We start from the raw sequence: 27,605 nt of genomic DNA on the forward strand, positions 1-27,605 counted from the left end.
GCCCTGGCGGTGGGAAGGTCAAAGCTGAATTGCAGCTGGAAGGACTGCGGCCCTGCTGGATTCAGCACTTTCTAAATGCCAGGCTCCGTGCTGAGCTCTGCAGGACTTAGGGTTCCTGCCCACCCCACCCCACCCCCGACCCCACCATGGGTTAAATTGTTGGGTTCTCCACAAGTTCTGAGGGGATGGCCCCAATTTTCCAGGTGTCTGCCAGCTGTGGTCTCCCTGCTTCTCTGCAGCACATGAAACCTGCCCTCGTGCCAACTTGGGTCAGATTCCCTAGAAGCAGAGCCCAAGAGGGGAATTGTGCTAGTGATTTCCTGAGAGGTTATTCCCGGAGGAAGCCTGTAGGGAGCAAGGGCAGCAGGACAGGGCAGGGGAGGGAGCTCAGCAGAGGTGTAGCTGCGGAAGTCTTGTCTTTCTCAGCCTGATCCCATGGGGAGCACAGGAGCATGACTCGCACCACAGAATTCATGGCACTTTGGGGCAAGGTGGCTGGGTTTTGTTTTTATAAATGTATTTGTTTGTTTGTTTGTTTTGGCTGTGTTAGGTCTTCACTGCTGTGCACGGGCTTTCTCTAGTTGCGTGAGTGGGGGCCACTCTTCTTTGTGGAGCGTGGGCTCTAGGCGCGCGGGCTTCAGTAGTTGTGGCACGCGGGCTCAGTAGTTGTGGCTTGCGGGCTTAGTTGCTCCGCGGCATGTGGGATCTTTCTGGACCAGGGCTCGAACCCATGTCCCCCGCATTGGCAGGCGGATTCTTAACCACTGCGCCACCAGGGAAGTCCCAAGGTGGCTGGTTTCATGTTACTCCTCCATCGGTCCATCACTGGCTGCCACCTTCCGAGCACCTCTGGGTGAGGCAGCTCCCATCAGCTAAGGGCAAGGCTCCCAAGAAGGGCACAGGTGTGAGCCGGCAGCAGCACCTGCAGCGGCAGGGGGTGGGCACGCCGGACCAGCACGGCATCTGCCCCGCGTTGACCACAGCGCCGGCTCTTCTCAGCCGGCCAGCCTCTGCTCGCAGCTTTGCTCCTTGATCCTCAGGCTCCCATTCTTTACATCCCTCACAGCTCCCCAGGGGGCCCTTGCTGCCCCCGCACATTTGCCCCTGTCGTTCCCTCCACCTGAAACCCCTTCCCTCCACCTCACCTGCGCCTCGGGGGGCCACTGAACCACCGCCTCCAGAAACCTTCTCTGGTTGCCAGCACTCCCCAACCTGTGGGGGGGGTCTCCCCCTTCTTTCCACCTCCATCTTTCCCATTTCCCCAGAGCTTTATGTCTCAGTTTCCTTCATGGATGCCTTTCTTTCTTAAATATTGCTGCTTCTCACGTCATGGCTTCTGGGACCAGTGACTCCCAGATCTGAGTTCTCAGCCTGGGTTAAAGGAGATGCCGAATCATTCTTGACAACCTTCTATCTATCATCTTCCACATCCGACCGGTCTACTCACAAGAACCCCTCCAGGCCCTCCTCCCCATCTGCCCAGCCCTGTCCTGTCTCTTGCTGGATCCCTTCAATGGCCCCTAATGTCCCCCTGTCTCCACCCTTGGCCCCTAATCCTCTTCTAAATGGCCCCTAATGTTCTTCCTAAACGACAGGTCTGGCTTGTCACTCTCTTGCTCATTACCCTGCTATGGCTCCCCATTGCTCTAAGAAGAACAGTGGCACCCTCAGTCTGGCTCACTGAGCCCCCGGTCTGGCCCCTGTTGGGCTTCCCAGCCTCTCCTGCCTCCCTGCTCCTCGTGTTGCCCCATGTCTTGTCCCCAGTGGTCCTGGAACCATGCCAGACTCTTCTATGCCTTCATCCTCTTCTCATCTCTGGAATAGCCTCCAGTCTTGCCTCTGTTTATCCAACTCAAGCTGCCTTCCAAGCTGGACTCCAGTCTACCTCTTCCAGGAAGCCTTCCCTGCCTGCTACAGGTCTCACCCTCAGCTGAGCGGGCAGTGTCCTAGGCACAGGGGCTGCTCTCTCTTGGAACTTGTTAACTAATGGATACAGGGAGGGCTGGGTGGGTCTTGAATGGATCCTTGAGTGAATCTCCTTGAGCAGAAGGGTATAAACTTGGTCACAGAGGGAATGAAGGGTGTGACAGGTCTGGAGAAGAAGCGCCAGGTGGGCAGGAGCATTGACTGGAAGCAGGACACGGCGGGGGGCGTGGGGCCTGCAGATGTGTGGGGAGCATCTCCGTGAGAGGGCCTCAGGCTGTGGGAGGGCGCGGGGCAAGCGGGCAGCGGGCACGAGGCATTGTCCTGGCGGGAGGAACTGGACAGGTACAGGCTCTGTGGGTGTGGGTTTTGCAGACGCAGGGCACTGGGAGAGGACGGGGCGCTGAATGGATGTGCGGTACAGGCCATTGGATTGCCCTGAGGTACTGGAGGGCCTGGGGTATTGGGGGTGGGGCCCTGAGCTGGGCCTTGGGTCAGAACCATCACTCAGCTGCCCTCAATTGCCCCAGGAGTGGTGCAGAGCATCAAGGACCACATCACAAAGCCCACGGCCATGGCACGTGGCCGCGTGGCCCACCTCATCGAGTGGAAGGGCTGGAGTGCCCAGCGCTCAGGCTGGGAGTTGTCCACAGCCGAGGACGAGCATTACTGCTGCCTCCCAGATGAGCTGCGCGAGGCCCGCTTTGCTGCAGGTCAGAGGGCGGAGGGGGAGCTTGGGGACGGGGACTGGCTGGGGCTGTAGTCCTTAGGGGACCCAGGGTCACCACCTGGGCATCGTCTGGGCAGGCAAGAATAATGCCATGGGGTGGCCGGGGCATTGGTGGGCACATGCTGATCAGCGTGCCCGGGCATGGATGGGCAGCCCCAAAGGCAGTGTCTGGTGCCAGCCTGACCTGGCACCGGAGGCCCCCCACACCCTCTGCCCGTGCCCCTGCTGAGCCGGGTCCATCCCCTACAGGGGTTGCCGAGCAGTTTGCCATCACGGAGGCCACACTGAGTGCCTGGTCCTCGCTGGACGACGAGGAGCTGCCCCCAGAGAACAGCCCCCAGGACGTCATCCAGCTACAGGGTACAGCCCGGCGGGCGCCAGGGTGGGCTGGGTGTGGCAGAGCTGGGGCCGCGTGCCCTCTCTGCCCTGTGACCTCAGACAAGCCCCTCTGTCCCTCAGCCTTAGTTTTTCTTCATCTGAAAAATGGGGCTGGTGATCCTTGCCCTGCCCATTGCCCAAGGAGTGCCGCGAGCATAAAGGAGAGAAAGATAGATGATAGACAGATAGATAACATGAATTAAGTGCTCACTGTGCTAAGTGCTTTACATGTGTTATTTCACTTTATTCTTATGACAGCTCTAGGAAGTAGGTGCTGTTACCTCCATTTTACAAATGAGGGAAACGGAGGCATCAAGACACTCACCTCAGATTACACAGCTACAGGCATCAGAGCCAGGATCTGAGCCTTAACACCTTTCTAGGACCCCAGGTTACTACCGAGGGCTTCAGGGAGCCTGGGTCCTAGGTGGCGCCTGCACCCACTATCTCATCTGCTCCTCCCGGCGACAGTGAGGGCAGGGAAGGGAGTGGAGGCCTGGGAAGAGCGCTGGCTGTCCCACTTCTCAGAGCGCAGAGGGATTTGAGGGCTCTGGCTCCAGAGCCTGCTCTTAACTATTCTGCTCACTGCCACTGCCACCACCACCCTGTCACCCCCCCAGGGAGAAACTGGGGCTCAGAGAGGTTCAGTGACGTGACCAAGGTCACACAGCTTGGCAGTGACAAAGCCAGATTTGGAGGCAGGTCTTCTGCCCCTCTCCCTGCCTCACACTCCCGGAGAGGGTGTGGAGCCGGGTCTTCTGAACTCCCTTCCTCACCCCCACACCCCTGCTGCTTTTCCAGACCTGGAGAGCATCTACCTTCAGGACAGTCTTCTGAGTGTCCCCTCGCAGGATGACAGTCTTCTGGCCTTCTCCTCCCCCGATGGATGGCCCTCATCTGACGAGCCCCCCACCATAGCCTCTGGCCCGCAGCCCCCCAGCCCCGAACAGCAGCGCTGGCAGCGGCTCCTGGGGGCCCCGGGGCCCGAGGGTGGGGCCCGCCTGCAGGGCTCCCTCCCGTCGGTGGACAGTGGCTCCCTCTCGGAGGAGGACGAGGTGTTCTATAACTGAGGCGGGGGCCGGAGCCTGCTCACGCCATGACCTTGCCTGGTGGGAAGCCCAGGTATATCAGGACACCAGGGTCTGGCTGGGCATCTCTTGACCCCTCAGGGCAGGCACGGGGTGGGTGCGGCAGGGATGGGGGCCAGCATTCCTTGGGGACCATTCCGTGCCTCTGTGGACCTGCCCCCCGCAGTGGGAGCCGTAATCCCCTTCTCCCTCTTTACTTGGCTCAGGCGGGCACCTTCCCCTGCAGTTTCTGCCATCAGCGAGCTCAAGGACTCTCAGCAGACAGCAGGCAGGCCGCCCAGAGGGGCCAACAGCCAGGTTCCCAGGCAGACAACCGCGGAGGGGCCTGGGAGACCCGCCTCGACCCCAGGGCTCGGTTCCTCGCCCCTCCCCTCTGTGCTCCTGCCCCCCACCAGAGGCGGGGTGGCCTCTTGGGGTACCTAACATCTGCTCCTTAGTGCTCTTCACGAGGATTCTGTCTCTGGAGTGTCTGTCTGTCCGTCACTCTCTGGATCTGCTCCCTGGTGCCCTGCTCCCCCATCCTTGCTCTCTCCTCCCATCTCCCTGAAGGTTCTCTGAAGACATTAAAGTGGTGGATTCACCCTGGAGGAACTTGGCCTGGTCTCTGCTGGGGACGGCATGTCCTCAGGCCCTGGCGGGGGGAGCTCTAGAAGGACTTTGGAGAGGGCCCCTACCCCCAAAATACACAGACAGCTGGTCAACCTGCTGCCAGCAGCCAGGAGGGTCCCCGTGGAGGATGCTTAAGGCTCTGTGGACTCTCCAAGGAACCACACGTGGGGACCCCGCTGTGTCAACCCTGGCTCAGCCAAGGAGGAGGCTGAGGCTGCTGGAGTGAGGGAAACTGGGCCACAGGGTCGTGCTCACACATGACGACAGGCATCATAAGACCTGGTGGGAACCTGCTTTCATAACTCCCTGCCGGGAAGGGGGACATGAGGAGGCGTGGGAAACCAGGCCCCAGGCCTGCAAGGCCCACATGACCACCAGGGGGCCCCCAAGAGCTCACTCAGGGCCGGCAAATGTGGCCTTGCTGAGGCGGCAAGATAACACCCTGGATGCTGAGATGAGGGACAGACGGCTCTGGCAATCAGCTTTATTTTTTCTCAGGAGCCTCCGGTTGGGAGTCATACAACCCTCAGAGGGCATCTCTGCGTGCCCTTGGCGACAGAATATCCCAATGTCTTCATTCGTGAATTTGATTCTTTCATGGAGCACCCACCATATGCTGGTTTTCTGCTGTCTTGCGTTCTGAGTTCTGTCCAGAGGGGGATTTGTCCTTCAAGGCAGGTAGCACTTGTTTCATGGAGAATGGGACGTGGTGACTATGGGGCCTCTTCAGTGCTAGCTTAGCTGCCTACTTTGCCGAAGAGTTGAGCTGGGCTGGAGGGGAGGGGTGCGTTATGATGGGGGGGGAGAGAGGCAGGGTCTCTGCCCCATCTCCGTCACCAGGGCAGCTGAGGGGCCCTGTTTCATCTTGCCAGGCTGGCTCACTTTGGGGCAGGAGGGTTTGTCAGGTTGGAAATTGCTTTCTTCAACTAGAACAGAGAACAGAGTGGGGAGGATGTAGAGGAGATTGCAAGTGGGGGGCACCAGTATAGTTTGACTCCCCTAAGGGTTGATTCTGGAGTGAATTTTAGAGCCAGTGCCTCCCTATTGCATAGATCAGATCATTGAGGCCCAGAGAATGGCAGGGCTGGCCACAAAATAAGGTAGAGGTAGCTGGACCAAGTGGCTGGCTACTCTGGGCCAGGAAGTGAGGCTCATCAGAATCCCATGAGGCCCCTCCAAGTTTTTTTTTTTTTTGGCCACGCTGTGCGGCATGTGGGATCTTAGTTCCCCGACCAGGGATCGAACCCACGCCCCCTGCAGTGGAAGAGCAGAATCTTAACCACGGGACCACCAGGGAAGTCCCAAGGCCCCTCCAAATTTGATGGCAGAATTTTGGTGCCCCCCCCACCTCCCCAGCCTGTTTGAGCATGGCTCCTCCCCTTTGCTCCACCCTTGGGACCATGGTACCTCCACCCAAGACACGAAGCCCACAGCTCTGCCCTGAGACGTCACGAAGAGGGACTGAAGTTTCAACAGCTCGAAGAGGTTGTGTGCCTGCAGGGGGGGCGGTTAGGAAACACTGGAGGATAGGTGACACCGACCCGAACCCTCTGGCTTCAGTTTCTTCCTAGCTTGGCAGCTTTGAGCAGAGGTGAAGGCCCGGGCCAGGCTCTGTCCCAGTGGTGCCCACCCCACCTTGTTTCTGAGCCTGGGAGGGCTGGACAGCTGTGATGGAGGGTGGGAGACCAAGACCTGGGCCTGCAATGTCCAATGTGACCACCAGGGGTCCCCAGAGTCCACACAAGGGACTAGTGGAAAGGACCCGTTTTTCAGCATCATCTGGCATCATCCACTGGCACAGAGGGGTTGGGGCCACCCTTAGGTCCCCAACCTGCTTCTGTCCCTCCATGACCCATGTGCCAGGCTCTGTGCTTGCAGGGGGGAGGGGATCAGCATTCAGAGTGATTAAGTACTTTGCCCAAGATCACACAGGCAGAATGTAGTAGACCTGAAATTGAAACCCACGTGTGCCTTGATGAAAAGACATATTTTTAACCACTCTTTCTTTCCATCCAGAATCTTCTGGTTCCCAAGCTCTCCCTCTTCCCTAGTCTCTGCATCATCCCAACAGCCCTGGAACTGAGAGACAGAGAGGGCAGGAACTGCATGCCCATTCCACAGGTGAGGAAGCAGGCCCAGGAGGAACAGAAAGCCACACAGCATGTCCGGGAAGCTGGAGCCAAGTTTCCCTCTCAGGCTCTTCCCCTCTATCCCAGGGCCCCTGTCTGCCCACAGCGAAAAATTTCGCCATTACCTGGTGCAGGGAGGTCTCCGGGGACAGCTTCAGGGTCACTGGCTCCACGGGGCAGCCCCCAGCCAAGATGTCCTGCAGACACTGCTGGGGATGGGGGAAGGGTTATGGGGGCCTGGGACAGCTCCCCCTTCCCCAGGCAGCCCCTCTCAAACCACAGGCTATCAGCTGGCCACTCCCCTCACAACCCTGCTGACTCCCCATCCTCTACTCACACCTCATATGAGCACTCACCTGGTGTCCTGGAACCCGGGAGGGTGGCTCAGCCTGGAGGGCCTGCACCAGGTGTGCCCTTCGCACGGTGCCCACCAGTATCTGAGACTCTGGACAAGTGGAGAGGGAGAGGAAAAAAGCCACATTATGAAAAAGGAACTTACGTTTACTGGACTGCTACGATGTGCCAAGAACGATGCTGGGTGTTCTCATGACTCTCGGGAACATACAGCACCTATGGGTCAGGAACTATTATCACCCATTTTACAGGAGAGGAAACCGAGGCTCAGAGGCACAGAGAGGTTAGTTGTCTTGCCCAAGGTCACTCAGCTTCTGACGTGGAGGAGTGGTAGCTGAGGGTGGCCAGGTAAGGCTGCCAGGGGGCCGGGAGGTAACCTGCCCACCCCAAGATGCCCCACCTGGCAGGGCCTCAAGGCAGGAGCAGGTCTGGGACACCTGCATGAAACTGTCTGTGCGTCAGGGCTGGGCTTTGTCCCTCGTTTCCCATAGGAAGTTGCACTGGCTCAGCCCAGTGAAGGCATGAACCTGGAAGGCCGCCATGTCCTGAGGTCCTCCTGTGTGCTGGAGGCCTGGCGAGCCTCACTGCAGGGTACCACTGGAGTCTGCAGGTATTTCGTTTTGAGGGACAGCCTGATAGTTTTGATTTTTGTCCAGTAAAATAAAAACTTTACAACTGGACATACGAAGGCTCCCTGTTTAAAAACAAAAACAATTAAAGCTGTTTCTTGGATGAGCAGCAGGTCCCACAGGCTGGGCCTGTGCTGGTTGGGAACTCTTTGCTTCCTGTGGCTCTAAGGGTAGAAGTGGAGTCTGTCTTGTTCTAGCAGGGGGGGTGAAGCTTCTTGAGGGGTCACCCATGTGCAGGTATTTTCAAGTGTGATATTTGGCGTGTTCTGTGGGATAATGTTATAGGTGTCCCAATTTGGGTGGGGAGAAGGGCCTGGCCTTTGGGATGAGAACCTCTGACAACTCTGTCCTCCCTATTTTCCAGATGTGGCAACTGCAGTTCATAGAGCTTAAGGGATTTACTACAGTTCTGCTGCTCATAAATAGCTTTATGCCTCTTGGGGTAGGTATGGGGATGACCCATACGGTTGTGCAGGTTGCTCACTGCACAAGATACCTGCCCAAAGGACAAGTGTGGATCAAAATCCAGCTGTGCTATGCTGCCAAGTGTGCATTTTGTTTCATTTGCACAAAGGGGACATATGGGCTGACAGTGGCCCTGAGTGGGGCATGGCTGTCCCCTCCCTACCCCCCAGCTTATCTTTCCCACTCATACTGTACTTGTCCTAGAGGGAAATGATGCTCTAGCTAGGTCCTCTCCCAAAATTCAGCTTATGTGTCTTTTAACAAGGGCCCCCACTCATTTTTCTCTAAAAGGATGTCTTTCTCATGGCAACAGGGTTGAGGGAGGTGACTCAGTTGGGGAATGCCTGAAGGGGAGACTGAGGGAAGGAGCCTTCTGGGAGGCCCTAGTAGTGTTCCCATCATCCTACTGTAGGATGTAAGTAGGACTAAGCTCCGCAAGTAGGATGGCTATTACCTCCATTTTACCAATGAGGAAACTGAGGCTCGGAGAGGTGAAGTGACTTGCCCAAGGTCACACAGTTGCAGAGCCCGGTTTTGGATCCAGGTGCCTGATAGGTACAATGCCCTGCTTACCCATTCCTGGGCCTGACCCTCCCAGGTCCAAGAGGAAGGTAGAGGGAATGCCTCCTCCCCATTCGTGCTCCCCCTTCCTGTCGGGCACCTGTGCTCTCCACCAGGGGGTACTCGGCAGTGTCTGTGGAGGTCACGACCTTGACCACCTCCTCCTGCGGTGTGTCCTTGGCCAGCGTGGTGATGGTACAGTTCATGAAGTGCTCCACAATTACATGGTGAGAGCTGGGGCAGAGGGATGCTCCCATCAGGTCCTGGGGTGGCGGGTTATCCAGACCCCTGGACAAGCTGGGGCGAGCCAGGAGGAGTTTTGCCGGTTCTTCAGCATGGGCAGGGTCTAAGAGATTCCTGGGATGAACAGCTCCTAGCACCCCAAGGTAGGGAGGGAGGAACCTGGGGACCAGCTGGCCTATGCCCTCTGGACCCCTATCTCCCCCCTACACCAGCTCTACTTTGACCTGTTCTATTCAGAAGCCGTCGCTGGAGAATTTCATTTGAAGAAAAGTTTTATGGCATAAAGGGAAAAAAGAGCTTTAAAGTTTGAAAATCACGGGAGTAACCGCCCCCATTTAACAGATGGGGAAACTGAGTCTGGAGAAGGGGGCAACTTGCACATGTTTGGAGCTGGGCCTTGGACCCAGGGCTCTCAGAGCCTCTTAGTCCTGCTTCTCTGGGGACAGAGGCTGCTCGGCCCTGTCTGGTTGAGTCAGGACCTCAAAGCTCGTCTCCATTGCAGTATTCCAGTCCCACCTCCAGCTCCCAACGCCCCAGTGAGGACAGCAGAGCAGGAGTGGGGCCTCCCAGAGCTGGCGCTGACTCTCTGTGTGACCTGGAGCAAGGCGTGGCACCTCTCTGAGCCCCACTTTCTGACAAATGGGCAATATCTGTCCTACTGTTGTGGAGACTGACTGATGACCAGTAAGACACTGAGGCCAAGGACGCCCCCAAGGTCACACAGGGAGCTGGCGAGAATGGAGACTAGGGAGCAGCCATGTGTCGGCCCCTCCCATGCTCACCCATGTCCAAGGTCAGCCCACCCAGACACCATCACCTCAGTCAGCCAGCCTGAGCAGACGCCGCTCACCTGATTTTTCGGCATCGGATCCACGGAAGGTATGGCAGTCTCTTGACAATGATGGTGCCGTCGTAGAAGGAAGGCTGGCAGCTCTGGGCGATGGCGTTGGCCGCCAGCACCGCCATCAGCACAGGAAGTGCGTGCACGATCTGGCCAGTCAGCTCGAAGGCCAGCAATGCTGTGGAGATGGTGTGGGTCACAGCCCCTGAGAAAGCCGCAGCCCCTGCAGGGGGCAGAGCCAGGGAGGGGGGCTCAGGCCAGGAGACAGCTTCATGCAAAGGGCAAGGCTGCTGTGACTATGGCCATGGGCTGGGGTGGGAATTGTCCAGAGGCCACACGTTGGCCACTGTTGGAAGTGCCCTATGCCTGGGCTTGGTGAGGGAAAGAGCAGTAAGGAAGAAGGGGCACCAGGGACATGACAGGAGCTAGAAAAAGTAATGGAGGCTAAGGGGAAGGGCTCAGGGAAGGGTGGGGCTCATTGGGAGGCTAATGACCTCCCCATGCCCTGCAGAGCTACTGGCTGATTCTCCGGGTCCAGCCCAGACCCACGATGTTTGCCCGTCCGGTGGGAACCCGGTTTACTCACCTGCCAGGGCATACCCCCCAGGCATGATGGGGTTGGTGACACCTCCAGCCACGATGCCCTCTGGGAAGGCAACAGAGAGGGCCTCCCCTATGAGGCGCCCGATGGCAGCTCCTGGTCACAGGTTTAGGGTGAGGGCAGGGAGCCAGGCTGACCCAGTCCCCACAGCCCTCCATCCCTGGGGATCAACCTCAGTACCATCCTGGGGAGGTGGGTGGACCAGGAGCCATGGCCCTGACCCGATAACTCTGAGTTTCTCAGACCCTCAACACCCCAGACTCACCGAAGATAAATATGGGCATGAAGTACCCAGCGGGCATGGGGATCGTGGTGGCCAGAATTATCATCCAGAACTGTGGGTGGCGGGAACCGAGGGGGCAGAGGTTAGAGGCAGCTGGACAAGAGTAGGCAAGGGAGGGACAAGACAGGGGGCAGGGGGGTTTCCCAGGGAGAAGGAGGATGCCCAGGCACATGCCCATCGCCAGTATCTGGTGTGAGGGAAGGTGTGCCCAGGGGAAGGATCCCCACCCTGGCAAAGTGCCTACTGTGTGCCTGGCACTGTGCCAGGGACTCTCCTTTCTTCCCTCTCAACCTTCCTTGATGTAAGCACAGTAACTAGCCCATTCTAAAGATGAGGAAACTGAGGCTCAGAGAGCTGAAGCAACTTGCCCAGGACCACACAGCGGGCAGAGGTCAGGCCAGGGAGTCTGCATGAAGGCCTAGGCCCTGCGCTATGTACATGCTATGGGGAGGTACCCCATCCCACCCAAGGCTGGCCTCAGCTCTGTGCACATCCCTGGGGGCCCCGGGAGCCCACCTTCATAACCAGGAAGAAGGCGAGGGTCCCAAAGATGGTGAACTGCGGGTGGTACCATTCGAACCATAGGTTCTGTGGGTCGGGCTCCGAGGGCCAGGGTGGGGACGAGTTCCGGGTCATCAGCGCCCACGAGTTATTGTCGAACAGTGAGTCCAGATGCTCCCTCATGGACAGCTGGAGAAGGGGGCAGCTTGGAGTTCTGCGTGAGGGCCGGGCAGCAGTCCCTGCCACCCCCCCCCCACTGCCTGACCCTGCCTCAAATCCTCATCTGCCACTTCCTGTTGGGGGGAGACCTTGGGAAGGGCTCTGGCCCTCTTGGAGCTGCACAGCCATCCCCTTATAGGCGTTGTGGGGATTGAGATGATGGGCACAAGTTGGACAACGACTGGGCATTCCCCCCTCTGGCCACCCCAGCTCAGCACCCCTTACCCGAGAAGCCATGAAGCGGCCCACGCCAGGGGGATAGGTGATGGAGGCGAGAACCAAGGCCGCCAGAGCGGAATACAGAGGCTTGCTGTGGGGTGGGGGCGGAGGGCCAGCTCCAGTGCCAGCCGTCCTCTTCCCCTCCCCCCACCCCACGGAGCGGGCCGCCACCCTGCTGGCTGACGCTGAGGCAGGGACGGGAGAAAGAGGCACAGGAGCAGGGAGCAGGGGACGGGTGGGGGTCAGCCCCACACCGCTCGGGTAAGCAGGGGTCGGGGCTCATAGGAGAGCTTGGGACACAGGCGGGCTGCCCGCCAGGCAGGTGGGACCAGGGCAGGACCGGCCAAGGTGGAGGAGGGCTGATTCTGAAATGCCAACGCCAGGGGGCAGACAAGGTTGGGAAGGAGACGGGGCTCAGTAAAGGGCCTGGGGCTCCACGGGGAAGTAGGGGTTCAGTGAGGGGGAGGGAGGTTAGTGAGGGAGGGAGGGCTCAAATATTGGGGTTGGGAGCCTCGTAAGTGGGGGAGCCGTTACTATGGGGACCTGGACAGGGGTGTTAGTGAGGGGTGGGGATCTCCATATAAGGCTCAGGAGAGTCTAGGGGCATCACCCTGCGGGGTCCCTGGCCCCCATTCAGAGCCCACCTGGTGGCCAGCAGTTTGGAGAGGACCCGATTGGTCTTGACAAAGCCGAGGAACGTTCGCTGACAGAAGAGGTAAGCACAGCTCAGGATGCCACAGATGGCCCTGCAAGGGGGGGAGGGGAGTCCAGAGCCCCTCGCCAGAACCGAGGGCAGCAGTTCAGGCTGGGGGAGGCCCCCAGTTGGGCTCTTGAGGGGCTAGAGTCATCCACTCACCCCAGCGCCACAAAAAAGAAGATCTCTGGCAGGTCAAAGGGGACGTCTACCCGGAAACTGGTCTTGTAGAGGGAGGTGATGGTCTCTGGGAAAGGAGGGGAGTGGGGATCAGGGACCACACTCCTACCCCAGCCAAACCGAAGGCTCAGAATTAACAGGCAGGAGTGGAGGTGCTGCCACGTCCTGCCCCCAAATACCCTTTCCCTGGCCCTGCCTCCCCCTTCTACCCTCGGGGCTCCCATCCTTCATGCCCAATCCAGGTCAATTCGTTTCCACACTTGTAGAAGGAGGGGAGCGGAGAGGAAGAAGAGAAGAGAGAGGAGAAAGGAGGGAGGAGGGAGAGGAAGGGGAGGAAGAGGGAAAAGGGAAGAGAGAGGGGAGAAGGGAGGGGAGGGGGGAGGAGGGAGGAGGGAGGGAAGGCGGGGCAGGGGGCAGGGTCTAGGGCGGGGCTCACCCTGCTCGCTGTTGAAGACAGCCAGGAGGCGGAACATGAAGGCCCCACAGGTGGCAGCGAAGAAGCCCCTCCAGTAATCCCAGACCGAGAAGTGGGAGGACATGACCTCGATGCTGAACAGGACGCCTGGGGGCAACACTGAGCTTCGACAGACACCACCACGCCCATCCCAGCGCCCTGACCACTCCTGTCCTGCTCTCCCACAGCCCGAACAGACAGGGCCACCCCTTCTCTTTGGTCCTGAGCTGAGGGGAGAGGAGGGCAGGGCGGGAGCCCCCTGCCTAGGGAACAGGCTTGTAGGCGCTCCTCTCGGCCATCCCAAACCTTACAACAGCCTTTGGGGTGGGGACGATTACAATCCCCATTTTACAGATGAGGAAATGAGGCTGAGGACTGAACTCACCGGCCCAGGGTAACGCAAGGCGAGCTGAGTTTCAAACCCAAGTCTGTCTAATGTGACCGTGAAGCATCTCGACGCCCACCCCCACCTCCACCCTGGGGCGGCTCTGCCCTCCCGGTAAGACTGAAGTAACAACCAAGACCAGATTAGCCGCCATCCTCCCTGCGGGTTCCTCCACTGGGCGGAGGAGCGAGCTGGTCAGTCCGCCAGGGGAGGGACTGGGGGTCGGGGGTGGGAGCCCGGGGTGCAGGGGGAGGGCCTCACCGCTGAAGGGCGCTGCGAACACTGTGGCCACGCCCACCGCCGCTGCCGCCACCAGCATTTCGTTTTGCTTGCTCTTGTTCTGGGGGGATCCGGAGTCCCGCGCTGAGAGTCAGCCCCCGCCCTCCCCTCCGTCTCTTTCCTCCAAGGAGGGGGGGCCCATGAGCCCCTTACCTCAGACTCCCCAATGGCCTTGGTGCGCAGGCGGCCCAGGTAGGCAGCGATCATCACAGACAGGTGCACGAAGGGGCCCTGCCAGAGGAGGTGTGCGCACAGGGCACAGGGTCCGCCCCTTGAGGGGAGCCGGGGCCCTTGCTTCTCTCCTTCCTCCCGCTCCGGGCCCAGGGTTGGGGGTAGAGGGAGCCTCATCCAGAGACAGCTCGGCCGTCCCACCCACTCCCTATGCCTCCATCTCCCCAGTTCCTTTGTCATACTCTGGGGACCTGGCCTGTCTCCTCCCCAAGACTCAGCCCTGCGAAGGCAGGCCCTGGCCTGAGTTCCCCCTGACCTAGCTTCGGTGGGGATGGAGAAAAGGCAGAGGGGGCAGGAGGGCAGGGTGGGACGGGGTGGGGTGCTCTCATGCCCGTCCATACCACTTTGCCCAGGAAGATGGTGCTGCCCGTGGCCAGGGTGCAGGTGAGGCCCACCACCTTGGCCCCGAAGTTCTTGATATCCAGGTAGTCCTCCAAGACCACGCCCGACAGGATGGTCTTCAGCTCCGGAATTCCAGAACCTTGGCAGGGGATGGATGGACGGGGTGGGGGTCGGGAGGAAGAGGAGGGACGATATCTAGATAAACCCTTATCGCTTTACCCTGCACAGGGCTTCACATCGTGATCTCATCAGCTCTCCTAAACCCTGTGAGTTAGGATTCCTAAACTCATTTTGCAGATGAGGAAGCTGCGGGTCAGAGAGGGGATGTGAATTGCCTACGTTCTTCCAGCTGGTCCTGCCAGTCAGCTATTGCAGGATGGGGGGAACCTAGGAGAGAAGCTCAGGCCACCCAGATGCATCCCTGCAGCTCCCCTGTGCGGCTGGCCTGGAGCTGAAAGCAGAGCTGAGAGGCCTGGAAGAGATGTGCCCCTCCGTGAGCCCCTCCCTGGGGAGCCATGGTGCCGGCCCAGAGGAGCCCTCAGAAAGGGAGCAGAGCCAACAGTGACCCGAGTCAAGCAAGATCTGTCCTTCTGGGGCTTCCCTGGTGGCGCAGTGGTTAAGAATCCGCCTGCCAATGCAAGGGACACGGGTTCGAGCCCTGATCCGGGAAGATCCCACATGCCGCGGAGCAACTAAGCCCATGCGCCACAACTACTGAGCCCACGTGCCACAACTACTGAAGCCTGCGTGCCTAGAGCCCGTGCTCCGCAACAAGAGAAGCCACGACAATGAGAAGCCCGAGCACCGCAACGAAGAGTAGCCCCCGCTCACTGCAACTAGAGAAAGCCCGCACGCAGCAACGAAGACCCAACACAGCCAAAAATAAATAAATAAATTTATTTTAAAAAAAAGATCTGTCCTTCTCACTGTGTGACTTCAGGCAACTTACACAACTCTTCTGAGCCTGGCTTCTCTGGCTGTGAAGTGGGGTTACTGTTTCCTGCCTCCCCCCATCAGGAGCCCCGAAGGACAGGAAAAGGCTTTGGGCGGTGGGCACCGAGGGGCAAGGCAAACAGGTGAGTGGTGGGGCGATGGGCTTACCTCCCGAGAAGGGCGTGATGCTCTGGGAAAAGCCTGAGGAGAAGGAGACCAGGGCCACAGGGTACACGGTCCAGGAGAGATACCGGAGTAGGTGGCTGTCCCCAATCTCCCGGTACAGCCACTTGTGTGCTGGGGACAGCTGGGAGTCAGGGAGCCATCCACGGGCTCTGCCGCCCTCAGGCACCCACTTGCTGGCCAGGAAATGGAGGCTCAGAGGGCGGTGGCCAAGGACCACCCAGTAAGTGGCAGATCCCCAAGAGGAGGCAAGAGTAGGACCCTGGATCACATCCCAGTGTTGCCACTCCCTAGCTGAGTGACCTTTTGCAGGCCATTCAACATCTCTGAGCCTCTGTTTCCCCATCTGTCAAATGGGCTCTCAGATGAGGTCTGGTGCATGGCAGGTCCTCGTAATCCCACCTGAGCAAGTCTCCCAGAGAAGGTGTGTTAGACACTTCCTGCCCCGTGCCCCCTCTTCCAGGGAGACCTCAGGGTGGAGAGAGCCTGCCGAAGCATGGGGAGAGAACGTTCTATGCCTGGTGGTCTAGACAAGTGTTCTCCCCCACAGTTACTGAGCTGAGAGCAAGGAGGGAGGAGAAGGGAGCAGGGGCGGCAGGAAGCGGTGGGCATAGAGCTCAGAGGAAGAAGGACTATTTGGTCTTTCACTCATTGGGCAGATGAGGAGACTGAGGCCCAGAGAGGGGCAGGAGCCTGCCCAGGGTCACACAGCAAGTCAAGAGCAAAGCCAGGACCAGACCCAGGCCTCCTCCCCACCCAGAGCCCTCCCCCACCCCCGCTGCACCTGGCGGCCCATCTGGCATCCCGAAAGCGTGCTCGAAAGCCCCGGGTCCAGAGCAGGCGTGCATGCCGGGGAGGGGTTACCTCGGACCACACGGCCGACAGTGAAGCTCATGGTGTAGCTGATCAGGGCCATGAGCACCCCGAGGGTCATCAGGAAGTACCAGTCCTCACCCATGCGGAACAGCTTCTGCTTCAACCACTCGAGGCCACCTGGGGCAGGGGCATCAGGTCGTAGCCCAGGGCCCAGTGAGAGGGCACGGGGGGGGGGGGGCGGGGGCTGTGTGGGGCTGGGGCCAGGTGGTCGAATCCAGGGAAGCTGGGAGGGGGCTCTGCCTCACGTGAGAGACAGCAGGATTCGTGCAAGCGAAGGTGGAAGCATGGTGGGCGCCAGACCTATTGGCCCCGCCAGGAGGGAGCCTTTGACCGACCCGCCCTCCCCACCCCTGCCCCTTCCTGAGGTACTTATGGAAGAATGACAGAGAGGGCAGGGTGTGGAGGGAGAGCTGGAAACTACACTTTCTCCAGCATCTCCGCAGGGGACATAGCTTAGAGGACACGAGAGTCTAGAGAGACTGCTCTGTGGTCCAAGGACCGGTGGGGCTGTCCTGGTGTCAGGCCAGAGAGCACCCACTGGGCCCCTAGCAAGGTCCCCGGCGGAGTGATCAGGCCTGGGGGCTGCGTTCCCAAAAGGCAGAGAGCAGACCTCTAGCACATCTGTCCCACAGACTGGCAGACAGATCCCCACCCTCCCTGCCGCCCAGGATGGGGGCAGCTCTTGGGCTCCAAGGTGGGTGGGGAGGCGGACCCAGGGAGGGTGATGTCCCGAGGGGTTTTCGACAGGGAGCGGAAGGGAACCTAGCTGTCACCTCGGATGCCTCGGCGGATGCGGGGACACGGGCCCCATAGCTCCTGAAGTGTCACAGGATTCCCCGAGGAGCCCTCACGAAGCCCTACCAGCTCCTCCATCAGGCCCCTGAGAGAGTAGACAGGCAGACGGACCCTTGGTGAGCTGCTCCAACGCCCTTACCAAGCCACTGGGCCCTTCCAATATCTACTTCCCAGATAGAAGGGAAAGGTGGCATTTTCAGGAGGGGACGTGGGTCTGGTGTGCCTTCATTCCTGAGGGGGTGACCCCGAGGGTGCGAGTGTGTGTGTTAATGTTTAGGATGAGGGCAGTGGTTCCTAGCTGTCCCCTACATGTCCAGCAGCAGGTTGATCAAGGCCGCACCCCAGGCTCAGAGCCCCCTTCCCCATCCTGTGGCTGCCACTCCTACCCTCCCTGGACGCTTGTCTGCTCCCGCTGCTCAGAGCAGTCTCCTTGCCCAGGGGAGTCACTGTCTCACGGTGGGGTCCCCATGGACCACTCTGACTCCCCATGCCCATCCCTGAGCCTCCAACCCCTCGGCTCAGGCCAGAGTCAGGAAAACCCCAGGCCCAGAAGGAGAAGCCGTGAGGGTCCAAAGGAGGTGCTGGCTCCCTGCCCCCCCAGCTTCCTGCTCCTGCCCTGCCTGCCCTGGTCCTGGCAGGTTCCATCCAAGTCCCTGCCCCAGCTCTGCACCCGGCGGCCCCTCACCTTTGTCAGTCCGCTCTGCTGTGGCCCCAGCCAGCCCTCCTCTGACAGAGACTCCTTTGCTTGCAGCTCAGGTGCACCTGGACAGGTGTGTGTTCCACCAATCAACATCCTGGCCCCCCCTCCTCCCCGCCCCACCCTGCCGGGGTTTACCCTGGCCATTAAGAATGTCCTTGACAAACCAACTGGAACTGCCCCGGCCAGCTGAGTGGTGCAGGCCAGAGCAGCCAGGAGGGACGAGGGGCAGGGGCTCCCCAACCTACCAGAGCCACACAGAGGCGGGTGGCACCCAACCCAGCTACTGGCTGGGGTACACAGGGCCTGGGAGGGGGAAGCTCATGACACAGCACGATGGTGAGGGGTCATCTGCAGGGGCTGAAGGTCAGGGCCCTGGGTTCTCAGAGCTGGGCATGGGAGGGGTTTGAAAGAGCAGAGAAGGAAGAGGAGAAGGACCCATAGGGGAGGGGTGCTATCATTACTGCACCTTTGCTATATGCCAGGCACTGTGCTCAACCCTCCTCCAAATCAGTGAGTGCTCAGAGAAACCCAGCGAGGTGGGCAGTATTAGGCCATTTTAAAGAAATGGAGTTTCAGAGCTTCCCTGGTGGTCCAGTGGGTAAGACTCCACACTCCCAGTGCAGGGGGCCAGGGTTTGCTCCCTGGTCACGGAAGTAGATCCCGCGTACATGACGCAACTAAGAAGTCCGCACGTTGCAACTAAAGATCCCGCGTGCCACAACCAAGATTCTGAGTGCCACAACTAAGACACGGCCCGGCCAAAATAAAGGAATAAGTAATAAATAAATAAATGAATATTTAAATAAAAAAACGGAGCTTTGGAGAATTGAGGCTGCTTGCTTGCCCAGGGTCACAGAGGCTGAGGCACAAAGTCAAAAGTTCCATCCAGGTTTGCCTGACTCCAAAGGCTTCACACCTCTCCGAGGTCCTGCCTTGAAGACCTGCCTTGCTCAGAGCTGGGGAGGGGGCCGACGAGCTGGAGCGGGGGAAGGGAATTGGGCTAGATCCTCATGTCCAGACCCTCCAGTCTGAGAAGACTGCCTCAAACCACAGCACCCAATGGGCAGTGGCTCTGCTTGGGGCTTCTACGTAAATGCCACAGACCCTGTCCCACCCCAACGGAATGTAGGAACATGCACACTAGGTCCGGAACCCAGTTCATCCTCCCAGCACCCTTGCGGGTCAGGCACAGTATCACCATTTTGCAGATAATAATGGAGGATCAGAGAGGTGCAGTCACTCCTCTAAGGTCACAAAGCAGAGGCTGAACCCAGACTTCGATTCTGTGGCTCTCCCTCTTCCCAGAGCTCCTCCAGCACCTGTGGCTTAAGCCTTCAGGGCAAGGGTTTGGGCACAAAGCAGAAGATTTGTGCCTGATACCACTTTTAGAAGATTTGGGCAAGAGATCTGGGACAACACCCGCCCCCCGCTCCCCGCTCTTCCAGACAAAGCCCCCTTTCTGAAAATCATGATGGCCCTTCAATGACTTGTTAAAATCCTGAGGCCCTGAGCCACCCTCTGCCCCTAGATGTCAGCCAAGTTACTCCCAACTGGGAGCCCTCTGCCCCTAGATGTCAGCCAAGTTACTCCCAACTGGGAGCACGTGTGTGTTGTGAGCGGTGGGCTGTGGGCTTGCTGCTCTGCATGGACCTGGGCCCACCGTTGCCTCGGCTGCCCCAACCTGTGTACAGTAACAGGATAACTGGCCGCCCTGTTGACATCCCAAACCCGTCTCTGGTCTCGGGCAGCTGCTCACTCCAACTCATAGCCGGCATCGGCCAGCCAGCCAGCACCGCACGTTCACACCCTCACCTCCGGCCCTGTGAGCATCAGGAAACCGGGAAGAGGGAAGCAAAGGGACATGGTGCTGGTGGCAAGTCCCTCCCAAAGCCATTTCCCCCTCATGCCAGCCCCCAGCTTCTCCCTCTCCCGCATCAAGCAGCGAAGGGTGAGAGCTTGATGCCCGAGCAGCTCTCCCACCCCTAATGGGTCCTTCACCACTTGGAGCCTCAGTTTCCCCTTCTGTCCAATGAGGGGAGCCTGAGAGCCATGGCAGCAGGGCCCTATCTCTACCTCGTTCATCACGAGTCCCCCAGAGCCTCAACGGTGCCCGGCACATAGCAGTTGTTCAGTAGATACCTGCTGAGTGATGAGTGGTTTCCGAACACTGGCCTATGGGCTGGCTGAGTGGGGACCTGATGGGAGCCGATTCCTGGTCCCTTCCCTAGACCCCAGATCAGAATCTTGGGGTACATGAGAAGAGTCTGTGTTTGTTGAAAGTCCCTCCAAGTGATTGGGGTGCGCTGGCAGGTATGGGATTCAAGGCATTGGATCATCTCTGAAGCTCCTTCTGTCCCTGGGATCTGAAAGGAGAGACATGCACAGAGACAGGGGAACGGCCTTGATGACTTTTCAGGGTCCCTCCCGGCCATTGAAGTCAGTGGATCCAGTGCATGTGTGGGTGATGCCTTAGGGACGGGGTAAGCGGGGGCGGGAATGGTGGGCGGGGGTGGGTAATGAGGTCTGCCGTCCAGGAGCAGTGACTCAGGCCCGCAGCACCGTGACCTTGTGTCTGCATTTAGCCACTGGCTCCTGTTTCCCTGGCGGGTGGCAGGCTTCTTGGTCCCCCACCCCCACCCCACCCTCTTTCCACCTCACCTCAGTGCTGGTAACTTCCTGGCAGCCCTACTGGAACCCCGTCGGCCAGGATGGGTGACACAAGCCAGGCAGGAATCTCCACTAGACAGACCGACAGACCCCTTTGGCTCCAGCCACCACCCTGACCCCACTTCACGGACTACCGGCACCAGTGGTTACCCGTGTTGATGGACCCCCCCGCCCACTGCCGCAGGGAGGAAGTGTTGTGGGAGCCAGAGAAAAGAGAAACAGTCCCTACCTTCAGGAGCCCCCAATCTAACGGGGAGACAGGCGAACCCCTAACCCAGGGAACTGCCAGTCTGATAGGGGAGAGAGGACCCAGGAGGACCATGTCACATTCAGGTGCTGGGGTGGGCAAAGCCAGTTGGTACAGCGGGCATCTGGGCAGGCCCCCCTGTGTGGGCTGCAGCAATCAGAGAGGGCTCCATGGAGGAGGAGGAACTGGAGCTGATCTGGGAAGGAAGGGCAGGATTTGGAGGGGGGAGCAGAGGCCCCACACTGCAACTTGGGCAGCAGAGGACCCCCGGCCTCCCAGAACGGCCTTCCCTGCTTCATGCCCTGGTCCCGCATGATCTGTGCATGGGCAGAGGTGCTTCTCAGGGGCGTTCGGGACCAGACTGTCTCCATACACGAATGTTCAGGCCACCCTGGCCTCCTGGAGGGTTTGGATCAGATAAGACAGGGTTCAAATCCCAGCTCTGCCACTTGTGCGTGTGCAAGCCCCAGGCTCTCTGTGAGGCTCTGTTTCTCTATCTATAAAATGGGAATACCATCTCCTTCCTGAGCCGTGCGGGGATCAAATGAGGCCATGCTGGAGAGCTCACAGCCAGGAGCCGGTGCCCAGCAGGCACCTCAGAAGTCAGAGCTAGAATGATTGTCTTGCGGAAGTCTCCTTTACCTCTGACTGAAACCCTGCCCGCTGCCACCCCCAGCATCTCTGAACTGGAGGTCAAGCAGACATTTCCTGGGAACATAACCTTCTATATTGTTAAGGACCATTACTAAATTATCTGCTCTCCTCCCCTGAGTCCAGGCCCAAGCCCCAGCCCGGCCTCAGCTTTCTCCTCTTGGGTCCCGAAATGCTCCAGAGTTGGGAGGTGGGGGGTGGGGAGGGAGGTAAGCATGAAATCTGGGTCCCCGTGGGAGCTGGCAGGGGGACAGCTGCACATTCTATACCCGCCTCCGGGGCTGTCTCAGTCCTTCCTCAGAGATGGCTGTGAACATTATCTGCCCTGAGGGAGGGAACCCCTCGCCTCACACAGGGGTCCAGCAGGTGCGGGTCCTCCATGCACCCCTGACCTCCTGACCTTGCATCTCCCACTCTCCCCAGAGCCAGGGGCTTGGGCCTTTCTGCCCTGATCACCCACACCTAGATCCCTCTCCCCAAGGGCTGGAACTCTGGGGGAGAGGGGATGGAGAGAGAGAAAACCCTGTCCTCAAGGAGCTTGCAATCTGGTGGGGGAGACACAGAAACACGGAACACACACAAGGTCCTGAGGTGGGCCCAGGGGTCTGAGTGGTGAGGGGACAGCATGGGTCCCCACCTCGTTGCCATGGGAGGCTCCAGGGCTGGAGTTATCGGCCTGGAATGCCAGGCAGTGAGCTCAGCCTCCTGGGCCTGCCTGTGTTGGACTGTCAGCAGGGCCGTCTCACTGGAGAAGATTTCCAGCCCCTCTGGGCCACCGAGAGGACTAAATTTAGCTGGTAGACAAGGGGCTGGCCCCGCGCCCAGGGACGGTCGGGCCTTATAAAGCGGCGGCCGCCGGGGCCCGGCACGCTCCCTCCGAGCCTGCTGCCCACGCGCCCTCCTGTCCACCCTGCCCACTGGCCAGGGCCCGACCGCCCGCCCGTGGATGAGCCACAGGACCTCCTCCACCTTCAGAGCGGAGAGAAGCTTCCATTCTTCCTCCTCCTCCTCCTCAGCCTCCCGCACCCTGCCCGCCCAGGAGCCGCCCATGGAGAAGGCGCTGAGCATGTTCTCCGAGGATTTCGGCAGCTTCATGCGGCCCCACTCGGAGCCCCTGGCCTTCCCAGGCAAGTCCTCCGTGGGGAGGGGAGGCGCCCAGGGAGGGGACACCTGCTCCAGCGCACCCCCCGCCGTAGCTGCAGCTGCAGAGCTGCTGGGAGCAGGTGCCGTACAGCTGCCGCCGCGGGTGACCACTGGGACAGATGCGGCCACAGAGACAGATGTGGCCGTGAGAACAGGCAGGCCTTCAAGAAACAGCTCTGGCCTGGGGCTCAGCTACACGCACCCCTACTCCAGGCCTGGGGTGGGTCACTACAGACATATACACACACCACCCCACCTGTGCTGGGTAAGGCCCCACCCCCCAGGCAGAAAAGGTGTGCTGCAAGAGGGCGGGTGGCAGGGAGGGTGGCAGCTACGGCTGAGGGGGAGCTCAGGCCCAGACGGCCAGCCCCTTCCCTCCGGAGGGGGAGCCGGAGACCTGGGTTCTGAGTGCCAGCCAGCCCGCTGCTCTGCTTACGGCAGCCCTCCCCACAGCCCGTCCCGGGGGGCAGGGCAACATCAAGACCCTGGGAGATGCCTATGAGTTTGCTGTGGACGTGAGCGACTTCTCACCTGAAGACATCATCGTCACCACCTCCAACAACAACATCGAGGTGCGAGCTGAGAAGGTGAGCCCGCTCCCTGCCCCCAGACCCTGGGCCCCACGCCTGTACCCTCTGCCCCGTGTCCCCACTCATCCCGGGACCCCGCACCCTGCCCAGTACCCCCCAACCCCCAGGACAAACTAGAGGCCTCGCTCCTGTAGCTGGTGGGCCACGGGACCCCCGTTACTGCCTCTCTCTGCACCAGGCTCCCAGATGCTTTCTTCCGGAGTCCAGGACAGCTGAGGAAGCCACAGGGGATGGGGGAGGGGGGGAGGGATGCTGCAGGGAGGTGAGAAGGGAGATGAGAGGAGGGAGATCGTGGCTGAGGCAGGATAGCCCTTCCCGTGGGCATCTGGAGAGGTGGGGGCCTCACTGGTCCCTCACCTCTGGACCCCTGAATTAGGCCCAAGGTTGCAGAGGCCCTGCACTTCAGGGTCACACACCCCCCAAACCCCACACTCCCTCCACGCACAGGTCTCAGGGTCACTTGGTCACTAGGGTCTCTGAGTCCCAGCTCCCAGGAGGCCTGCACCCTGGAGGAGGGTGTGGCCCTGGCTGCACAGGGATGCTGCCCCCAGCGGGCCAGAGCCACTGCTGCTCCTTAGGGAAGAGGCTCGGCCCAAGGCTGCCTCTGGATCCCCCTTGGCCTGGCTTTCTCCCCTGAGCACAGGAGGCTGGATGCCCGAGGGGCGCCTGTCAGGGAAGCCAAGGACTGTGCGCACCAGGACCAGTGGGCAGCACGTGCCAGCCCTGCCACCCTCACCAGTGACTCAGCCGCCCCAGGCTCCTCTGGACACTATGTGCTGGCTGAGTCACGCAGGAGGGGCCGCCGGCCGAGCCCTGACGGTAGACACCGTGTATCCGGGTATCCAAGAGGGCTCAGCTCTGCTCTGTGCCACCTCCTTGCTGCTCAGGAGCCCCAGATTCTGCCACTGAGTCTCCTCCCCATCTGAGCTCCCCCACCAAGCCCTTGCCTCTCCCCCAGGACCACTGGAGCTCCTCTAAGCACCTCGGCACCTGTCCCTGCTCAGCCCTGGCCAGCCCCTAGACCAGGCCTCTGCACCTGAGAGCAGGACCTCTCGGCACAGGGGGCCCGGCTGGGGTTAGACTGGGGAGCAGGGGCTGTGGCTGGACATGAGCAGGACAAGGGTGGGGGGCAGCCTGCCCTGACCCACTACCCCTTCCCCAGCTGGCAGCTGATGGCACGGTCATGAACACCTTTGCTCACAAGTGCCAACTGCCGGAGGACGTGGACCCCACGTCGGTGACCTCGGCCCTGAGGGAGGATGGCAGCCTCACCATCCGGGCTCGGCGCCAACCACACACGGAGCACGTCCAGCAGATCTTCCGGACCGAGATAAAAATCTGAGGGCCTCCCACTCCCTTCCCCCAGCTCCCCCATCTTCTCCCCCACTGGCCGGCCAGAGTGGCTCTCCTGACCCCCTCATGACAGCTTTCAGGACATCTCAGCCCAGGTTCAGGCCCTGACACCTCAACCCCAGACCCCAGGTGGGTCATCCCCTCCAAATGTGGCCTTCTGCTCTACCCAGGGCAGGCCAGGGACCCCCTTGCTTCACCCGTGGCGCCCAGATTCCAGATATGGCCTCGTTCACTTAATCCAGAATAAAGGGATTGGGATGGAGAACAGGAGATCCCGAAGAAGCCAGTTTGGGGAAGGGGGATTGGGACAGGCAGGATCTCTGGGCAAATCATCTGCAGGACAGACAGACAAATTCTGATCTATGGAGTCTCTGCAGGGCAGGGGCAGGGGGACTGGGGACCTGGGACCCCCTTGGCTAAGGGGAGTGGGAGAGGCAGAGGGAGATCACAGGCAGAGGTGCCCAGCTAAAGTGAACTGCCCGGGCACAGGGAGGCCAGAGACAGCCATGATGGTCTGCTTCCCCTATGCTGCCCTCCAAGCCCCGAACCAGCTGCCAGGCTGTCTGCCCACAAGGTGCCCCAGCCAGCCAGCTGTGCCAGCGCAGGGCCACATTGTGTCTGTATATAGATGGGGTTTTTCCAATACAGCTGGTTCGTGATAAACTGTGTGAACAGTCTGTTACCTGCTCATATGCCCCCAGGTAAGCCTGGGCCAAGGGGTGGGGCTGATCCTTCTGCCTCCCACCCAGAGACCTGGGCTCCCGGGGCTGCCTCCACTGCAGACAGCTTACCCAGCAGAGGAAGCATGCATGGGGCTTTGGGTCCTCAAGATAGGACCCCAGCTTCCTGCCAACCTTCCCCTGTGGCCATTCACCTCCCCCATCCTCTCCTCTATAATCCGCGAAGCTATAGGCTTGGTGTGTGTATACCACACACACACACACACACACAAACAGGCGTACACACATGCACGTGCACACGTGCACACTTATCTTTGTCCTTCAAATACTGAACAGTACCACTGGTTAAAGCCAAATTCAGATTTGCAAACTCCATTCTTCTCAATGGGGACGGAGTCTGAACAGCTGAGCGCCCAGCTTAACCTCTGATGGCTGGATTTGAACCCACAATGTCAGAAGCTGCTCTCAAACCACCCTCCCAGCCCTCCGTGCAATGGGGGGTAGTTCTCCTTATTCTGCCTCTCAGCCTGTGCGCCCTGTGCCCACAGTTTCCTGCTAGAGAATGTCCTAATCACAGGAAGAGTCCCCACCCCAGTTCCCTCCCAGTCCCCAGTCCAGGGCAAGGACCTCCCGTCTGCCTTCATTCTGGGGAGCCCCAACTGCCCCCCGTGACCCTGGCTCAGTCTCCCACATACAGAAGTAGGGGTGATGGGTAAGGGTGGTTCCCAGTTAGTCGGGGCCCCTGGAGCAAGTGACAAGGCCAGCCTCGGCCCTCTGCACCTCTTTGGTCAGTGTTCTGTAAGGTGCCCTCTCACCCCTGCCATTCTGGGGCCCTTAGGAAATGACTCGGGGTGGGGGGCGCAGAGGAGGGTTCTGGCATTGTACCCTGCACACACAATAAACAACAGAATCATGGACTTCTGGAGAACACCCGCCTGAAGTTCTCAAACTTGGGATGGGGCTGGAGGCAGCAGAGTGCGAAGGCCGGGGATGAAAAGACATACCTTTCTTGAGATTTGGGGGCAGGGGTGGTAGCTCAAGCAAAGTTCAAGACCTCACAGAAATGTGGGTGTCCTTCGGCCCCCTCCTTTGGCTCCCAGGCCCACCAGGGCAATAATCTGGGAATTATTTCTCTGAAAAACCTTGCATCGCCTTCTCTTCCAACTGCCAACCCCTGCTGCTACCTGCCAGGCACTGTCCCAAGCACAGGGACACCAAAGTTGGGCCAGCTGCACTGGGTTGCTCTTGAAGCCTATCTCGTACCAGATGGGTTCTGACGACCAGAGAGGCCGAGTGACTAGCCTAGAGTCACACAGCCCCAGGGGCATAGCCCGGTTGAAACCTGGCTGGGAAGCTGACTGGTTCAGGGAGTCTGAGTACCCTTTGGAGGGACTCACACACACACCCCCAGGCGCTACTGAAATCGGAGTTCCTCCGCGGAGCTGCTCCGCGCAGCTCTGTGCAGACGGGAGGAGGGGAGGGAAGCGGGGGCGCGGTATTTCCAGCCTCCGTGACTCACTGATTCCAGTGGGCTATTTGCAGCCCGACACTCATCGGCGAGGAGTTGGGGGGAGGAGCCGGACCAGCTTTCCCCCTCCCTCGACCCCCACTTGGGGTCAGGCTCACCTTGGCGTCCCGACCCCAGTGGCGTCCCTCCCTGGGCCGGGCTGGCAGGAAGCTGGGCTGGGAAAGGGGGCATTTCCTTAAGCCACCAGTGGGGCCGAATACTCCCCACCCCGCAGGCCCCAGCAGTCCCCTCCCCAGATCCCGGTTTTAGAGGATGAGGGCTGCGCCGCGGACAGAGCGGCCGCTGGGGACTAGCCACGCCTAGAGTGAAGGTGCCCTCCTGCCAAGGTGACCCTGCGGAAGAGGAGGGCGGGGACGTGGGGACTGCAGGCTTTCTTTCGCTGGCTCCGCCCCCTGGCGCCTGGGCTGGCCGCCACGCTTTGTCTCCACTGGTCCCCCACACTTTCTAGGCTAAATATAGGCCTGGCTGCGGGCCCTGGGCCCCGCCCCCGCCCCGTGAAGAATGATTATAGCAGCCCCATCCATTGAGCACCTAGTGTGTGCCAAACACATGCTCATCCCCACAACAATCACAAACGCAAGGTAGGTACCAAGGAGGACAGGAGGTTCAGAGAGGTCAAGCAACTGGCCCAAGGTCACCCAGCTTAGAAGTGGTATGGCTGGAATTTGAATCATTGTCTGTGACTCTAGAAGGTCCTCTGCTGGGTCACCCCAGATCAGTCCCCCACCACCAAAGGGCCGAGGCAGCTCCCCTGCTCCCTTCCTGTATAGGGAAGGGGAACTCCTACATCTTAGAGCTTTTGGAGTGGGGGTGGGCAGGAGGCCGAGGCGGTTGAAAAGATGCAGCCTTCTCGGGCTAGAGACCTGCAAGAAGGTCCAGGTCAGGTGGTGCCAGAGGGGTGTGGAGGACTTAGGAGGTTCC

General features: G+C 59.9%; 3 protein-coding genes and 1 long non-coding RNA gene across 12 annotated transcripts in view; 3 read left to right on the plus strand and 1 right to left on the minus strand.

Annotated features, from left to right (window-relative positions):
* Positions 1 to 7,891, plus strand: part of FAM131C (family with sequence similarity 131 member C) — a 22,779-nt gene extending 14,888 nt beyond the window's left edge. For 3 of the 7 annotated variants that reach the window (XR_011377573.1, XR_011377577.1, XR_011377578.1), the window contains 5 exons: positions 2,454 to 2,636; positions 2,903 to 3,013; positions 3,833 to 5,402; positions 6,745 to 6,849; positions 7,463 to 7,891. Coding sequence is in view for 1 of the 7 variants with exons in the window: in XM_030865680.2 (XP_030721540.1) it covers positions 2,454 to 2,636; positions 2,903 to 3,013; positions 3,833 to 4,101 (563 nt within the window). In the remaining 6 variants the exon portion in view is untranslated. Of the gene's footprint in view, positions 1 to 2,453; positions 2,637 to 2,902; positions 3,014 to 3,832 lie in introns of all 7 variants that reach the window. The other 4 variants (XR_011377574.1, XR_011377575.1, XR_011377576.1 and 1 more) reach the window with 4 other exon arrangements.
* LOC115864025 (chloride channel protein ClC-Ka) lies at positions 5,115 to 17,203 on the minus strand. 3 transcript variants are annotated; one of them, XM_030877386.2, is made up of 19 exons: positions 17,104 to 17,203; positions 16,319 to 16,447; positions 15,440 to 15,568; positions 14,338 to 14,477; positions 13,919 to 13,996; positions 13,748 to 13,826; positions 13,084 to 13,209; positions 12,630 to 12,714; positions 12,418 to 12,519; positions 11,780 to 11,864; positions 11,351 to 11,524; positions 10,817 to 10,886; positions 10,537 to 10,647; positions 9,960 to 10,173; positions 8,967 to 9,100; positions 7,214 to 7,302; positions 6,983 to 7,063; positions 6,136 to 6,222; positions 5,115 to 5,654 (listed from the first exon to the last, which is right to left on the minus strand). In XM_030877386.2, the coding sequence occupies exons 1-19, from the start codon at positions 17,201 to 17,203 to the stop codon at positions 5,607 to 5,609; spliced, it is 2,061 nt and encodes a 686-aa protein (XP_030733246.1). In that variant the 3' UTR covers positions 5,115 to 5,606. The 3 variants fall into 3 exon arrangements, with proteins under 3 accessions (XP_030733246.1, XP_060166697.1, XP_060166702.1); XM_060310714.1 differs by having other exon boundaries at positions 6,983 to 7,066; XM_060310719.1 differs by lacking the exon at positions 15,440 to 15,568 and having other exon boundaries at positions 6,983 to 7,066.
* LOC132598357 (uncharacterized) lies at positions 12,277 to 15,203 on the plus strand. Its single transcript, XR_009566451.1, has 3 exons — positions 12,277 to 12,488; positions 13,456 to 13,600; positions 14,567 to 15,203. It is a non-coding gene; the product is annotated as an uncharacterized lncRNA (long non-coding RNA).
* Positions 17,204 to 22,270: 5,067 nt separating the features above from the next.
* Positions 22,271 to 25,979, plus strand: HSPB7 (heat shock protein family B (small) member 7). Its single transcript, XM_030877397.3, has 3 exons — positions 22,271 to 22,517; positions 22,987 to 23,120; positions 24,286 to 25,979. Exons 1-3 carry the CDS (start codon positions 22,337 to 22,339, stop codon positions 24,463 to 24,465), a joined length of 495 nt encoding a protein of 164 aa, XP_030733257.1. The 5' UTR covers positions 22,271 to 22,336; the 3' UTR covers positions 24,466 to 25,979.
* The last annotated feature ends 1,626 nt before the right edge of the window (positions 25,980 to 27,605 follow it).

Source organism: Globicephala melas, chromosome 1 (genome assembly GCF_963455315.2).
Source record: "Globicephala melas chromosome 1, mGloMel1.2, whole genome shotgun sequence".
Taxonomy (NCBI): Eukaryota; Metazoa; Chordata; class Mammalia; order Artiodactyla; family Delphinidae; genus Globicephala; species Globicephala melas.